The 18,403-nt window shown below is 43.4% G+C and overlaps 1 protein-coding gene across 1 annotated transcript; it reads right to left on the bottom strand.

The window, feature by feature from the left end:
- Positions 1-5,068: 5,068 nt before the first annotated feature.
- Positions 5,069-18,101, bottom strand: tmem170b (transmembrane protein 170B). Its single transcript, XM_021560094.2, has 3 exons — positions 17,690-18,101; positions 10,791-10,961; positions 5,069-9,015 (listed from the first exon to the last, which is right to left on the bottom strand). Exons 1-3 carry the CDS (start codon positions 17,847-17,849, stop codon positions 8,885-8,887), a joined length of 462 nt encoding a protein of 153 aa, XP_021415769.1. The 5' UTR covers positions 17,850-18,101; the 3' UTR covers positions 5,069-8,884.
- Positions 18,102-18,403: the final 302 nt, after the last annotated feature.

Raw genomic sequence — 18,403 nt, 5'->3', positions numbered from 1 at the left:
GTCGGGTGTATGTAGTATATCCCTCACTTCCAACTCTTTTTTAACATTTTTATTTCACCTTTATTTAACCAGGTAGGCCAGTTGAGAACAAGTTCTCATTTACAACTGCAACCTGGCCAGGATAAAGCAAAGCAGTGCGACAAAAACAACAACACAGAGTTACACATAAACAAACGTACAGTCAATAACACAAAAGAATAGAAACATAGAAAAATATATGTACAGTGTTTACAAATGTAGAAGAGTAGGGATGTAGGCAATAAATATGCCCTAGAGGCTAAAACAATTACAATTTAGCATTAATACTGGAGTGATAGATGTGCAGATGATGATGTGCAAGTTGAGATACTGGGGTGCAAAAGAGCAAGAGGGTAAGTAATGATATGGGGATGAGGTAGTCGGGTGTGCTAATACAGACTGGCTGTGTACAGGTACAGTGATTGGTAAGCTGCTCAGACAGCTGATGCTTAAAGTTAGAGAGGGAGATATAAGACTGCAGCTTCAGAGATTTTTGCAATTTGTTCCAGTCATTGGCAGCAGAGAACTGGAAGGAAAGTTAGCCAAAGGAAGTGTTGGCTTTGGGGATGACAAGTGCAATATACCTGCTGGAGCACGTGCTATGGGTAGGTGTTGCTATGGTGACCAGTGAGCTAAGATAATGTGGGGCTTTACCTAGCAAAGATTTATAGATGACCTGGAGCCAGTGGGTTTGACGATGGATATGTAGTGAGGGCCAGCCAACGAGAGCATACAGGTTGCAATTGTGGGTAGTATATGGGGCTTTGGTGATAAAACGGGTGGCACTGTGATAGACTACATCCAGTTTGCTGAGTAGAGTGTTGGGGGCTATTTTGTAAATGACATCTCTGAAGTCAAAGATTGGTAGGATAGTCAGTTTTATGAGGGTATGTTTGGCGGCATGTGTGAAGGAGGCTTTTGTCACGCCCTGACCTTAGAGAGCCTTTTTATTGTCTCTATTGGGTTTGGTCAGGGTGTGATTTGGGGTGGGTATTCTATGTTCTTTAGTTCTATTATATGTTTTGGCCGGGTAGGGTTCTCAATCAGGGACAGCTGTCTATCGTTGTCTTTGATTGAGAACCATACTTAGGTAGCCCTTTTTCCCACCTGTCTTTGTGGGTAGTTACCTTGGTTTGTGGCACTACTGCCCTGTAAGCTTCACGGTCGTTTTTGTATTGTTTTGTAGGCGTCATTTCAAATAAGGAGGAATATGTACACTCACCACGCCGTGATTTGGTCCAGTTCATTCGACGGCCGTGACAGCTTTGTTTTGCGAAATAGGAAGCCGATTCTAGATTTAATTTTGGATTGGAGATGCTTAATGTGAGTCTGGAAGGAGGGTTTGAAGAACTCCTCATCCAATTTGAGGTGAGTAATCTCAGTTCTGATGTCCAGAAGTTCTTTTCGGTCAAAAGAGACGGTAGCAGCAACATTATGTACAAAACAATTGACGAACAATGTGAAAAAACAAACAAAATAGCTTGGTTGGTTAAAAGCCAATAAGACGGCAGCCCTCCCCTCCGGAGCCATCTGTATGTACCTGTCCGTGTTTTTATAGTTCACCAGTGGACCATTAATCTGTGGTATTTTAGTGGAAACTATTACGGCATGGCTAGATAACAGTCCTTAGAATAATAAACCTCTGGTCTGTAGAAAAGTGTGTTTGAACTAGATCACAGAGGTGAAGGCCGTGACCAGAGCACTTCCGGGTTACATTCCTGGAAAATAAGAGTACAGATTGTACCAGGGGCCACGTGAAGGACAACTGGGTTTCGTCACAAATGGCGACCTATTCCCTATATAGTGCACTACTATTGACCAAGCTCAGTAGGGCTCTGGTCAAAAGTACAGTATTTAAGGAATAGGGTGCTATTTGGAACATACCTCTGGTGTGACATGTCCAATACCAGGACAAGCTATGGAAGACAGTTAAAATAGGAAAGCAACAAAACAGAGTTCCGGTTTCAGAAGATAAAATAAAGACTGTCCCACAGGTAAAGTTTGGGGTAGCACAAAGTTGACGCACACACACACACACACACACACAGACGCACACACACACAGACTCTGCCACACGTTCCCTGTATCATTCTCACACCGCCGCTCTGCCCTACTCTATCTACTCTTATAAAACATTTCCTGCCCCCTATCCGTGCTTAGCCTCAGGCTAGGTCCCAAATGGCATCCTATTCCCTCGATAGTGCACTACTTTTGATCAAAGCATTGTGGGTCCTGGTCAAAAGTAGTATACTATATAGGGAATAGGGTGCCATTTGGGACATAACCTCAGACTGGGCCACAGAGCAGCCACTGACCTCTTAACAGCTCCTCTCAGCCAAACTCCTACTCATGAAACCCTCTCCTACTGGTTATAAAACCCTCTCCTACTGGTTATAAAACCCTCTCCTACTGGTTATAAAACCCTCTCCTACTGGTTATAAAACCCTCTCCTACTGGTTATAAAACCCTCTCCTACTGGTCATAAAACCCTCTCCTACTGGTCATAAAATCCTCTCCTACTTGTCATAACACCCTCTCCTACTGGTTATAAAACCCTCTCCTACTGGTTATAAAACCCTCTCCTACTGGTTATAAAACCCTCTCCTACTGGTTATAAAACCCTCTCCTACTGGTTATAAAACCCTCTCCTACTGGTTATAAAACCCTCTCCTACTGGTTATAAAACCCTCTCCTACTGGTTACAAAACCCTATCCTACTGGTCATAAAACCCTCTCCTACTGGTCATAAAATCCTCTCCTACTGGTCATAACACCCTCTCCTACTGGTCATAAAATCCTCTCCTACTGGTCATAACACCCTCTCCTACTGGTTATAAAACCCTCTCCTACTGGTTATAAAACAGTCCCTTGTTTGAAGCCTTCTGGAAGAAACCACAGGGCTAGCCAGGACGCAGCGCTCTCAGGTGAGTAAAATAACAACAAAAAAAGAAAACATGGCGATAACGACTTGAGACTATTTACTTTTTCATTCTACAAGCTACTGATTCAATTCCAACACACACACACACACACACCTCAATCAGCCTATATTAGGAAATAAAGTTAACAATGACCCTTGGACATTGAGTACTTATGGTAGTACAGCTCAGAGGCTGCTAGGACATACAGTAATAGGAGACTAGGCATCTAAGCCTTGAGCTTTTGGGTTCCAGTCACGTACTTTGAATCCTCTGACAAGGCACATTACACAAATATCAACGGAAAGAACACTTGTCTATGGTTCTAAATAGTATTTTGTTCTGACATGGAGACTAAGATCGGATCAAGATCTTTACGATTGTTCGGCTCCACTTGCTGTGTGACGATCTATCACGTACTGAGGGCTCTCATTGAACATTGAAGGGCTGTACCATACTAGCCGAAACAGCAAACTTCCTCAAACCCAAGGGGCGGCCACACCACGTCATTCAGCAGCTCAGTTCAAAATGGCTCTTATGCAGTATTTAGAGCACGTATTATTTAACTGCTTTGTCTATAAATAGCCTAGGCTCCAGGCTCCATCTCCAGTGGTCTCCTGTTCCACCTAAAACTGGATGTTGGACCCCTTTCTAGATCATCAGAGAAGGAAGCGGCTGGTCACCCAAGCAGTGGCACTTGGCAGCGCCAGCCCCAGTAAATGGCCGCTCCCTCCTCTCATGATCCCTCCCTGGCATCGACTCCACATCCAGCACATCCCGCTGGGCAGACTCTTGCGAGCAATGCCAGGAGACCAGACATGAATGGGAGATGACAGGCCTGAGCCCAGTAAACAATGGCAGAGTCATATGGAAACACAATGGGGATTTGTGTTGGGGATGTGCGTGGATCTGTGGGTGGGGTGTGCCAGCCTGGTACGGATTCAGCATGGTCAGACTGTAGGTAGTGTTCATTTTGACAGGAGGGAGGGAGGGCCGGATAGATAGGACAAAAGGAGGTAGGAACAGAGAATAATGGCAAGAGGAAAAGATAGGAAAGTTTAACAGAGGGGTGATGTGGTAGAGGAAGGGAGAGAAAACATTAAGTACAGATGGTATACTGCAGAACAGGAGCTTCTAGAAAGCAGAACGGTAGATTGCCATGGTGGATTGCCAGGAAAGGCAGAGCTTCAGCATCATAGTCCCAATAATACTTCTACTAATACTAATGGTATTTTTTACAGTATCCTTCAGCTGAACATACTTTACTATATGAAGAAATCTATTTAATACATTTAGGAACAAGTGACAATGTTAGCAAGCAGTATTTTTACTGTAAAACATTTTATTTCAACTGACTGCTCAGTATGTACAGGAGAACATTTGTACATAAATAGGCAAGTTATAAACATCAGCGGTTCGCTGGTACAAAATTAAAAAATAACATATTATACATTATCTACATGTGTCACTTGTTTTGCACACCATTGTCTATAATGGATTGTCCAAATCCATTCACACACATTATCCGAGTTGTATTGCGCATGCAATTGCTGAGGGGCAGACTTGTCAGTGGAAAGTAAGTGGCATTTTGTACAACACTGAGGGGGTGGCATGGGCTATAAACTCATGAGAAACACAGCGAGGAGGATTCTAGGACAGGGCTTCGTACGGTCAGATGGCGGTTGGTGCTATTTAAAACTGTAGGGATCATCTGTTGCAGAATGTCCCCTTTGAGTTATTGCAGTGTAAACCAAGGATTACCCACAATCACACAGGGATAGAACCAAAAACAGACAACCCAATTCTTACTCGTCCTCATCAGATTCCAAACATTTGAATTCATGGCACACACATTGACGTTCTGAAATGTGGTAATAGACTGTATAGACAAATACATGTTATGGGTATCAAAATATTGTCCATGGCGCAGTCATGATGTCTATGTGTGTGTTCCAGTACATGTCATGGTACACATCCCTCTGATGAGAACTTTGTATTCTATTTACCTTAATAGCCGATGCATCGCGGTGCACTGATCTGAACAACAAAAGCTATGTTTCTGTGTCTCTCAACAAGAATAGTGCTTGGAGGTTTGTTGGCAGAAAAGTGGTTGTGAACACCTTGTAGATTACATTATTTTTTAAAGATTTTAAAAACACATTATGTAAGACATTGCTCAGTAAGACAACATTTCTGAACACACTGGGTCAGTCAGTGTTACACCTATGACAAGGTCCTTACCCCTTTTGCTCAACTCGATAAAGCATTTCAGATGCTGCAATGACAATTGTAATGCAGGCCCCTTCTGAAAAAAAAAACAAGTTAATGCCTGTTATAACACTCACATATACAACCACACAGACATACAGTACAACATCACACAACAACACTCTTGTCACAAGTCCTATGCACCATATCCAACTCTCAAACGCAGTTTCATTCACAAACAGAAATATCTAGATAATATCGCTATGACAGCATTGTAGAGCCATCAGAAATAACTCACATTTGGTCTCCGAACTCGAGCCAAAAATATTAAAATGAGTGTAATAACTTACTAATACAAAATGAATTCAGTTGATCTGGGGAATTTGATCATTAATAGTATTTGCTGATTATAGTTTGTTTTATCCAAGTATTTTCTTTAATCAGAGAGTACTGAGAGAGATAGTATTGGATAGTCATATTAGATTAGGCAAATTATCAAACACAGTCGTTTCCAGACCATCTGGAAGCCTCAGGAATTCATTTTAGAATCAAATACAAATTGACCATATCAAAAAACTGCCACAGGTATATTTTCTTCTATACAACAACCACGATCATTACTGTATCAATCCAAATCCACCACTGACACTGGCTACTACTATCACTTATTCAATACTCAGCGTACTGGCTCCCTCTGGTGCGCAGACTGGGTATTGAAGGTGAGTGGTGTCAATTACATAACTAAGGAAAAAACAGAGCAATCACTTTCATTGGTAAACACTCTTAGATCACTCAATTAGGTCACACACTGGAATTTTATATTAAGCCAAAATGAAGCAAATTTTGTTAACTTTTTGTGGGTTTGGGGATTTTAAATCTGTTTAGCTCAGTGCAAAATAATGGTTCTGAAATTAAAGCGATTCATACTTTCTCAGCAATAATAACAACAATCAAAAAATAAGGAACCCTTAACAAATAAAGCTAACATGTGAGAATGAAGTCCTTTGGCATAAAAACAAACCCTTTGTTTCCAGAGAGGGCCTGGTGTGGTATTCACACCTAGTTTAGGGTGCAGCAGAGGGCCTGGTGTGGTATTCACACCTAGTTTAGAGTGCAGCAGAGGGCCTAGTGTGGTATTCACAACTAGTTTAGGGTGCAGCAGAGGGCCTGGTGTGGTATTCACAACTAGTTTAGGGTGCAGCAGAGGGCCTGGTGTGGTATTCACAACTAGTTTAGGGTGCAGCAGAGGGCCTGGTGTGGTATTCACAACTAGTTTAGGGTGCAGCAGAGGGCCTGGTGTGGTATTCAAAACTAGTTTAGGGTGCAGCAGAGGGCCTGGTGTGGTATTCACAACTAGTTTAGGGTGCAGCAGAGGGCCTGGTGTGGTATTCACAACTAGTTTAGGGTGCAGCAGAGGGCCTGGTGTGGTATTCACAACTAGTTTAGGGTGCAGCAGAGGGCCTGGTGTGGTATTCACAACTAGTTTAGGGTGCAGCAGAGGGCCTTGTTTTATTGGTCCACAGTCATTTACTGACAAATGAAAGTGACTGAGAGATGGGATATCGTCAGCTATTGATAAAAAATGAATGACATTGTAAGGTACAAACCAGTGGGCCTTGCAACCCTTCAATTCCAGGAGTGAATGTGTGCGTCCCAAATTCCCCCATAGGGCTCTGGTGAAAAGTAGTGCACATTGTAGGGAACATAGTGCCATTTGGGATGCAGTAAGACCTGTCCTATAGTTGGTTAATAAATGTGAACTGTTCCAGAGGGTGGACAGGACAGACACAAACACATTCATTATGGTTAGTCCCACAGGGCCCCACAAAAAAAACATTGCTCTGCAGTCCCAAAAGCACCTCCAAAACCACAGCAGTGCTTCTCAAACCCATATGGCTACGGTCAAAAAAGGGTGCACTATGAAGGGCACAGGGTGCCATTTTGGACAAAAACCTGCTTTTTGGGACCCACTGTGTGTACTGGTGATGGGACATACTGTATAAAATCCTATGGATCTATGGGTCACCCACTGGGACCAATATCATAAAACAAACTGTGCGAAATAAAGGCAGGCCGTTGTCAGTGCAATATGCAAAGTCAAACTTAGTTAAAACACAAACAATACACACACGATTAGCAAGAACTAACAGGGAGGAAGGCAGGGAGCCATAGAAAATGGCTGTTTCAGCAGCAGTAGAGGATGCTTCCCAAATGGCACCCTATTCCCTATACAGTCCTATTGACCCTGGTCAAAAGCAGTGTACTATATAGGGAGAGGGTACCATTTGGGATGCACACTAAGTCTCTGACCTTCTCCAGGAATGGCTCTCTATGGAGTGGGATTTATAGGAGTCAGGACAACATTGTTATCACAACAGCCAAGTAGCAGCTGGATTCCAACCGCTAAACCTTAACAGTAAATCTGCACCACAACACAGACAGTAAAACTTCCAAGAGATACTCTATCAGAGATATTCCTCAAGAAGCAATACAGCTGCTACTACTAGGACAATTCTTTCTTTGTACTTCAGTTAATACATTAGTTTACCTCCATAAAACCCTGTAAGAACCAAGTAGCAACTCTGACCCTCTCCAGACAAGGTTCATGGTCAGAGTTGCTATTTCCCCAGAGTACGTTGGACAACCTGGACTGGTCTAGACTTGACAAATATCTAAAGGGCTCTACACTGTCAACGCAAATGATGGACCTACGTCAGCTCCGTTTGCGTATGCAGAGCCCTTAACAAGCGTAGTGGTTATCTCCATAGTAACTTTGAACCAACGGAACCTCAACAACCTACTCTATTTAGACACCTCTTAGGTAAAGGAGGTGGATCACCAACATTTAGAAAGTGCAAAGGTTAAGCATTATGGATTGTTGCAAACAAAAAACCTGCTGTGGTAGTTAGAATACTTTACAAGAAGGAATGGTTATTAGGATATCAGTTTCCAAGGACAGAAGATCCAGTTGTTTGTGGTTGGTAGATTTTTTTAACACTGAATGGTAGTTTGGTTGACCATCATCGTTGCGTTTACAACCTCTCAGGCATGTCAGAATGATGGTGGGTCTTCACAGGTCCAATTTTGTTCTGGCCATCTCATCAAAGTACCGTGGCACTTCAAGGACCGTAGACTTGAATTGTTCAATTAATTACAGGTTGCTGTGGTTTGTCTTTACTGTAAAAAAAAATGTGGAGTTCCCCCCCACAAATAGAACAGAAAGCCTTCAACCGTCTGTAGAGATGGCCATGAAAGCATTCCCCTTTACAACACTGAAGTTAAGTCCCAAAGGACATCGGCACATAGAACCTCAAATTAGCTTTCAGTTCAGGATGTGGTTTCACTGGCTTGACACTTGACAGAGTCTGTGGACATCGCCAACTGGTGGAGAGCCCAAGGAAGTGTGTGTCTTTGACACACAGAAGTGAGGCCTGCATTGAGAGGTCCCTTGTAGCAAAGGGAGCTCTAGCAAACGTAGCAGTGGCTGAACAGAGACACTAGGCGGCACTCTTCCACATTCATCCATCCCCAAATGTCTAGACGTCTAGGACTGGGACACCGTCTTCTTCACTTCTTCTATTTGACTGTTTGTTTTCCTTCAAATACTACATGCAGTTAACTGCCACCCATTGCCGTCTCTGCTTGTGTAACTGGTGGGATGTCCCTCCCTTCCCCTTTCCTCTCTCCTCTCTTGTGTGTCTGTTCGTCAGTGAGTCTGTCCGTGTAGCAGAGTCATCTCTTCAGAGAGTGGCCAGTATACGTGAGAAGGAGATGACTACAGAGAGTGTGGTCTGGCCCACTCCAAACACCAGGGCCTGGAGGGGGGCCATGTCCTTCCCTGCCACACGATACACCCCTGCCACGGCCGCACCTGGAAAGAGACACACACATATAGATTATATGACATTGATATGACTATAAATATGGCATACAATGGGCCTGCAGACACATACCGGCAGCCAGTCAAGGCTTGTCAACTGTGGCACAGACAGTTCAATAGCATTTTAGTACCAATAAGAATACACTCAAAAAAGCTCTTTCCATGAAATAGACTGACCAGGTGAATCCAGGTGAAAGCTATGATCCCTTATTGATGTCACTTGTTAAATCCACTTCAATAAGTGTAGATGAAGGGGAGGAGACAGGTTAAAGAAGGATTTGTAAGCCTTGAGATATTTGAGACATGGATTGTGTGTGTGTGCCATTCAGAGGGTGAATTGGCAAGACAAAAGATTTGAGTGCCTTTAAATGGGGTATGACAGTAGGTGCCAGGCGCTCCGGTTTGAGTGTGTCAAGAACAGCAACGCTGCTGGGTTTTTTACGCTCAACCATTTCCCGTGTGTATCAAGCATGATCAACCACCCAAAGGACATCCAACCAACATGGGCCAGCATTCCTGTGAAACGCTTTCAACACCTTTTAGAGTCCATGCCCCAACGAATTAAGGCTGTTCTGAGGGCAAAAGGGGGTTCAACTCAATATTAGGAAGGTGTTCCTAATGTCTTGTGCACTCAGTGTATGATCTCTCCTCATCCTTCCCTCGTATCGTCATAGTTCCCTACTGGAATCTAAAGTTGTCTCCGTAGAACCTCCTGCATGGGCAGATGTAATACCGTTAAAAGATGTCCCTTTTAAAGCTGGTCGCATCAATACGTGTGATTGAGTGCCTGACCCCATACTGTGTTTACTTGCCACTCTGGATGCATCCCAAATGGCACCCGATTCCCTTCATAGAGCACTGGTGCTGTAGGGATTAGGGTGCCATTTGGGATGCATCACTCTCTCTCTCTCCCGACAATTTAGTCATGCTTCTCTCACAATACGCCAATCGCCGGTATTGAAGAAGGTCTCAAAAGTACAACTGTCTGAGTGCAACTTAAAAAAAATCTTATCTCAAAGCCAAGATACAAATCTTACTTTAAGTCAACATTGTAAAGAAAAGACAAGGGAGCGATAACCTATAAACTGGCTCAAAGTTGTTGACGTCTGACTTTTGCCAGTCGACCAGTGAATAACCTCACCTTCCCTCCCTCTTGACAGAGTGTTACTGGCTGGCTGCTGCTAGACGGTGCTAGCTCTTAGCTGTTTCAGCGTACACACGGGGCAATGCACAGGCAATAGTCTGCTCTCTCTCTCGGCGAGCTTCCACATTAATAATAAAGTGGTCTGTCTATTTTTGGCTTGGCTTGCCTCTCTGTGATGGAGTGTGATTCACCCAGCCCTGTCCTCAGGAGCTCCTGCCCTGTCATAGCCTACGTACTATAGCTCACAGACTCACAGGCTGCGTCCCAAATGGCACCCTATTACCTATACAGTGCACTGCTTTGACCAGAGCCCTATGGGTGCACTATGTGGGGTAGAAGGTGCCATTTGGGACACATAAAAGACCGGTCTATTTCCACAGAAAGATACAGTACTATGTACCACTCTCTGATATACTTAGCTACTGGACTGGAAGATGATACATCAGAGTAGGGAGGATGATATTTGGGGTAAAAATGTGAGCATGTGTACAGAGGACAATGGCATTGAGAGAGTCAGACAGATGGACAGACAGACAGACAGACAATACACACAGACAGAGAGACAAACAGACAGAGACACCCCCCCCCCACACACACACACACAAAGTGGGCGGTGACTTACTGGTGATGACCCCACCGGCCAAGGAGGCCAGGAAGCCCACGCTGACCAGGACCAGGGTGATGAGGCGACCCCTCTTGTGGCGCTGCAGCATGACTAACATGAGCAGGCCCATTGCCCCGTGGACGAAGAGCGAGGAGAAAAGACACCACAGGAACACCCAGTACCACATCTCTGAGAAGAGGGTAGGAAAGAACACATGCAGTCGAGTGGTTATACACAGGGAAACAACACGCATCGAATAGAGTGGTCAGTTAGACAGCTCTGTAGGCATACCAACAACCTCAGAAATGTTGACATACAAGTGTAGGATCTTAATTTGAGCCAGTTGGTTACAGCAGGAAAATAATCCAGCAGCAACAGGAAATGGGAATTATTATGTAGATTGTAATTAACCCTGTCAATCCCAAGACCACAGCAAAAAATCAGCTTTTCTTTTATCTGACTTTCATTTATCTGCATGTATATATTGAGCCTCACAATGAAGTGTTTTACCATTTTATTTTCAGGACAACCGGGGCTACAAGTAGAATAGAAAACTATTTGACATAAACAGTTGCATTCATGCGTTTTATTGATAAAGGTCAATAAAAAGAAACAATGTCCGCCAAAGCAAAAACTTGATCAAAATGATTTTAGATGAATGCTATATGTACAGAAATGATTTTAGATGAATGCTATAAGTACAGAAATGATTTTAGATGAATGCTATAAGTACATAAATGATTTTAGATGAATGCTATAAGTACAGAAATGATTTTAGATGAATGATATATGTACAGAAATGATTTTAGATGAATGCTATAAGTACAGAAATGATTTTAGATGAATGCTATAAGTACAGAAATGATTTTAGATGAATGCTATAAGTACAGAAATGATTTTAGATGAATGCTATAAGTACAGAAATGATTTTAGATTAATGCTATAAGTACAGAAATGATTTTAGATTAATGCTATAAGTACAGAAATGATTTTAGATGAATGCTATAAGTACAGAAATGATTTTAGATTAATGCTATAAGTACAGAAATGATTTTAGATGAATGCTATAAGTACAGAAATGATTTTAGATGAATGCTATAAGTACAGAAATGATTTTAGATGAATGCTATAAGTACAGAAATGATTTAAGATGAATGCTATAAGTACAGAAATGATTTTAGATGAATGCTATAAGTACAGAAATGATTTTAGATGAATGCTATAAGTACAGAAATGATTTTAGATGAATGCTATGAGTACAGAAATGATTTGCTCACTGGGAAATGAATATCCAACTAGTCAGTGACAACTGTGTGGAGCTTGGAGTTTGACAGCAACTATGTGAATTTATTACAGTATTATAGACACTATGTACTGGGATTTCCTATGGTCTTCGATGTAGAAGAACCCCTTATCTTCTAACGACTCTTGTGTGGCTTGTAAACTTCCTAGAATAAAATTAGCATGTTTCTGAGTTTCTCAGCTCTTCATAGATATATTTTTATTAATTTGTAGCTCAAAACATTTGGACTCTACAGATGTTTTTGTATAAAAGCCCCGGCCCCCTTAGGGAGCTGCCCTTGTCTCACAAACACCGCTCTAGCTCAGCCCCCGTTAATCACACAGATTAATGGTTGGTATCTACGGATGCAGAAGAAATAGACAAATCCAATGGTATAACCAGAGTTACCGTGGGACTCATTAGGTTAATTTACATGTTTTGTTAGGGCAAATCAAGTATGACATTTTAAAGTGGATTGTACTGTACACACAGGTTTCTGAATGGAAAACATAAGGTTAGAATAGACACATTTGAAGAAACAACCCCTGCGAGGTGTCGGAGAACATGGCCATTGCTCTGAAGACAGAACCAAGCATGTGGTTTTAGACGTATCTCTAAACAAACACCCACAGAAAAGTGTTTTGTTTGAAAACACAGGTACAGGATGATATCTGAGAGAGAGAGAGAGAGAGAGAGAGAGAGAGACAGACAGACAGACAGACAGACAGACAGACAAGAGACAGAGAGAGACAGAGAGAGAGACAGAGAGAGAGAGAGAACACTGTATATATATATAATATGACATGTGTAATGTCTTTATTGTTTTGAAACTTCTGTATGTGTAATGTTTACTGTACATTTGTATTGTTTATTTCACTTTATATATTATCTACCTCACTTGGTTTGGCAATGTTAACACGTTTCCCATGCCAATAAAGCCCTTGAATTGAATTTAATTGAATTAGAGAGAGAGAGACAGAGAGAGACAGAGAGAGACAGAGACAGAGAGAGACAAAGAGAGACAGAGAGAGAGACAGAGAGAGACAGAGAGAGGGAGAGAGAGAGACACAGAGACAGAGAGAGACAGAGAGAGAGAGAGAGAGAGAGAGACAGAGACAGAGACACAGAGAGAGACAGAGACAGAGACAGAGAGAGAGAGAGAGCGAGAGAGTGTGAGAGAGAGAGAGAGAGAGACAGAGACAGAGAGAGAGAGAGAGAAAGAGACAGAGAGAGAGACAGAGAGAGAGACAGAGAGAGAGAGACAGAGAGAGAGACAGAGACAGAGACAGAGAGAGAGACAGAGAGAGAGACAGAGACAGAGACAGAGACAGAGACAGAGAGAGACAGAGACAGAGAGAGAGAGAGGGAGGCAGAAAGCAGCAGCACATATCCGATTTTCAATCTGGGCCCATCAAGAAGGCAGCCGAGCATCGTAATAAACACTATGCAACAAAACAGGCTGCATTCCAAATGACACCCTACACAGACATAGTCTGCTGTTAGAGATTAAAGCGGTAACATTTCAAATCCAGGTACCCATTTGGAAGGTTTATGAAGGGTATTAAATCCATTCAGTTAAGGATTTAAAAGCACTTAAATAAGCATTAACATCTCAAATCCAGGTACCCATTTTGATGATTTATGAAGGGTATTAAATCCATTCAGTGAATGATTTAAAAGCACTTAAATAAGCATTTCAATTCAATGTTATTTCAAATTCTGAGAAATGTTTGGATACTGAGCATGTACCTGCTCTGTTGCACCTGTCAGGGGAACTACTGTACGACTCAACATTACCCCAATGAAAACCCCAAACTGACACATCTCGTGGACACCCAGAACTAGTCACGAGATATTAAACTGGTTCACATACAGTCTAATTATCCCATTTCACAAAGAGCTCCTCCACAAATATAGAGACCGTTATGTGTTGGGGAGGATGGGACACAGTCTTATGAAGTCCCAGAGAGGGTACTGCAGAGAGCCCTATTCACATTCTCTCCCTCTCTCTATTCCTTGTTTCCTGGGCTACAGGCTCCGAGAGACAAGCTTTGCGAGGGGCCAGATTGGCTCCACTGACACTGAGGCAAAGTGGGTTGGATATGAGACTCGGCTGGATGTTTGGGGGTAGGGGAGAGAGTGAATGGAAGCTCAGAATGATTTGATTGGATTTTGGACATGTTATCACATTCTGGCAATACATGTGCCAATGATTTGAATGTTCTGAATGTGCCGTCTAATATGTCAACATCTGCTACGCTACCGTTGGGATGGGAATTTAAACCCCTCTGCAAAGTAATGTATCAATCAGTAGAAACTCTTTAGCATATCCATTTGACCTTGTTCCACAATCCACTAAGTGCCTACCTCCTACCTCCTCCTGTATCGATCAGGCCGACAGCTGTCACGCTCGGCATAGAGAGAGAGACATTATAGGGGAGTGACACAAGGCCTTTTGTGCTGCCTAGACTGCATGGTCTAAACAGAACACACAGCCAGCTCAGTCAGCACAGTGGCTGTGATGAGTTACAATACAGGCCCCTATCTGTGGTCACCTCCCATCTGGCAGCGGAGTGAGATGCCAGGGGAAGACAGGGTCGGGACGAGGTACTGTAAAGAGAGGGAGAGGGATGTATCGAGAGCGAGACAGAGAGTGGCAGAGAGAGGAGGATGGATGGTACAGGGAAAGAGTGTCTGTGTGAGAGAGCGAGAGAGGGAGGAATTGGGGCCAGACTGGAGAGGCACGCCAGTCAAGGAAGAAAGGTGTGGAACGAGATACTGTAAAGAAAAGGAGGGTGATGTAGAGAGATACAGAGGTAGAGAGAGAGAGAGGTAGAGAGAAAGAGAGTGAAACATAGAGTTATGGAAAGAGAGAGACATAAGGAGAGTGAGATAGATGGATAGAGAGGAGCAAGCAGGGCCAGACTTGGGCCAGAGAGGCACGCCACCGCCAGCCAACTCCATTAGGATTCCACACAGGCCCCGGGATGGCGCTAGCTGAGCAGCTGCCGCCCAACACTAAGCCTGGCTGGATTTGTGGTGCATAGGGGTACACCACACACCTCTGCTCTGTCACACCACTGGAACATAGATAGCTCAGCGGCACCATTCTCTGCATGGCACCGCTTATACTGTGTGTGTGTGTGTGTGTGTGTGTGCGTGCGTGCGTGCATATTTTATGTGTGTGAGGGGTTGGGGGGATGGAGTTGAGGTCGTCTGTACTCTGGATTGTAGTACAGGTGCTGTGTCATCTTTAGGCATGCAACCCAAACCTCAACTCAACCCCTCAGTCAGAAGACTGTAGTATTATTAATGTTTGTTATGCTGCTAATCCCCTAACACGAACCTGGGGGCCTCCGTCAGCAGCTTTCACAACACACAGTGGGGGCCAGCTGGCCTCACATGCTAACACAAAACATGAAAGAGAAAAGCATTTTGTTCCCATTCCACTGATAAGCGATCAAACGTTTGACCCATAGAGCCTACAAAGGCACTGCAAGGCATTGGTTGTATCCCAAATGGCACCATATTTAGTGAACAACTTTTGACCAGGGTCCTTCTTTGGACCAGGGTCCTTCTTTCGACCAGGGCCCATTCTTCTGGATAGTAATGTCATAGTCACTGCTGCAGCCTAGTCAGGCTTTGAGAGATTGTCCCCTATGACAGAGAACAGCAACGATACAGTACTGTGAAAAACACCTGAAAGTTGTCATTGAGTACTGTAATAACATGTAATGAGATGCTAATAGGATGGAATAACATGGCAATAACATGTGACAGAAGTGTGAACAATTCAAGAGAAAAGAAAGCATGAAAAGACTGATGGTGCCATCACTAATCAGCAGTAATCCATCTGAGCACATCAATAATCACATTGTACAAAGACAATGGCAAATCTCTTTGCTGGGTGCATGCAATCTTATTACATCATCCTGTCGATTTTAAACTGAAAAACAATGGCATGTTTTTGTTCTTGACTGAGAATAGAGAAGGAAATAAGAAGTGAAACTGCTGGTATGGATGTTCACAGGAAATACCATGTGTTAAAGTACTCTGCCAGAGGAGTCTGTGAGTGACACTGTAAAAGTATAAAGGAGTTGTCTATCATAACTTGTAGAGTTTATGGCCACTGTGTGAGTCTACATTGAACTTGCTTAGGGCATCTAACTTAATTGTAGCTTGTTTTTCATGACTGGTTTTGAGGATCGTATGGCAGTCCTGCTGCCAGATACTGGATGGCACTCATTGGTTTACTCTTGTCTCACCACCACAGCAACTTTACTTCTGCAATACTTGTGCTTGTGAGTCACTTCCCTGCTGAGTCAGCATGATTAATCATGGTTGTGTCCCAAATAGGGTGCCATTTGGGACGCATTCCATGTCTTGTTTTTCTTCATGTTTCTCGGCCCAGGATGTCCGCTTGGGCTTGCTCTCATAACATCTACATGCCAGCTATGATGCCCGTATACAGTGTGTCCATCCTTCTCTTTGCAAGGCAAAAAGGAATTCCAGTCAAGAGAGGTCTTGAAATATCTTGTTATTATGACATTGTAATGTCAATTGTTCCACCGCCCAATTCATTCTTAGGTTATTGTATTCTTAGGATATTGTATTCTCTTAGCACTTTAGCATTTTCACTCATTGAAAATGAATACCACAAGTACAGTGACCAATGTACTAGCATGCTGATATCACATCTCATTATGTAAATAAATAAGACCTTGTAAAAGCCTTTTGAGGATAGAGAGAGAGACAGATGGATGGACAGACAGACAGACAAATACAAAGAGAGAGAGTCCTAATTGTAATGACTGGTTAGTCGGGTGTTTAATCATCTTTTGTGACACTGTCACTCATGACGGTTTACATTTCAACAAATACTTATGGTCATTTAGAAGTTACCCATTGCTGTGCAGAACAGTCACAGTAGTCTACAATACAGCGTCTAGGCCTCCTTTTACACACACATACCACATACACACACTGTAAATGTAAGGCGTGGATGGATGTGCCATATCTCCCCAGAACACCCCAGACAGCCTATCCGGAGTTGGTGAGGATGACACTAATTACCTGTGATTACTCGACCGCAAGACAAAGGAAGAGGGCTGTGTGGCTGCAACAGAGATGACAACACTACATTTCACAGTGCCAAGTGCATTCACGCAGCACAATGATGCATTAACCGGTAGAATATATGTGTTATTCATTCGATGACCGAGTTAAATTATATTTGTGTTTATAATTTAATTGCCGTAACACATTGGCCGTTGTTATTCAAGTGACACCAAGGCATTGAGAGGCGCATGCCTCTTAATAAAAAGTAAGGTACCGGTAGGCTGCAGTATGGAGACCGACAGAAGAAACACTTCGGGGCAGTTACCGGTGCCCGGTTGATATTTCATACCGTGTATACTCTCCCTTTAAAAATGGACGCGCACAGCTGCCCATGTCACCCCATTCTATCCAACAGTACAGTAAATTAATAGAAAACGGCCAGCCCTGTGTGTAGCCTACAGCACCGGTAATTGGGTGAACCGAGCCAGATCCCACACACAACGGTTGAAACGCTGCCAAGTGCACGACATGTGTTTACACTGTACAGTAATAATGTGACATACAGTACATAGCCTACCTGTGAAATGTTGCAGCGTCGTGCCTTGCACCCAGAGGCTCAGCACTTGCTGCACGGATAGATTGATAGAATAATCCCTATTCGTGTTCATGTTTCTGCCGCCGCCCGGGTTTGCATCCCTCTTTGACAAATGGCTGTAAGTGGCTTTTGACGAAGACATCGAAGAGAACGGGGTGGCATGAGCTCGGAGGCTTGATCCCCCGGCGCGCACCCCTCTACCGGTGCCTCTGTTTCGGCTTAACGTTGTTGGTCTCCGCGCGGGGAAGGAAAGGGCCAACAGCTCGTCTGCTCGTGCTCATTCTCGGTAGCAGCGGCGGTTGTTTGGAGGCCATGATGAGGATGGCAGCGCACACAGAGGAGTCGTCCTACATCAGCCCTTCTCTCTACATAACCCTTAAAGGGGCCGTCACCAGTTAAAGGGGAGTATACAGTGAAAGCGTACTGTTATGATATTGTAGCAGCTTATGAATGGGGAACAAAAGATGAGTAATTAGTACAGTAGCGTTTACGCTGAAAACGTGCGTAATCATTTGGACCATGCGGGCGTAAGAGAGCGGTAAAATTGTGAAAATCAGTGATGGATGTTGTAGGCTAGTAGAAGTCTGCATTTAACTAAGGAGTGAGCTGGCAAATCATTTGATTTTAAATGAAAAGACAGTTTTGTGACACTGTACTACAAGAATGATGCGTTTGTGTATTGCAGGGCGTTGTCCA

This window comes from Oncorhynchus mykiss, chromosome 32 (assembly GCF_013265735.2).
Source record: "Oncorhynchus mykiss isolate Arlee chromosome 32, USDA_OmykA_1.1, whole genome shotgun sequence".
Lineage (NCBI taxonomy): Eukaryota > Metazoa > Chordata > Actinopteri > Salmoniformes > Salmonidae > Oncorhynchus > Oncorhynchus mykiss.
This window is presented reverse-complemented; position numbering and strand designations above follow the sequence as displayed.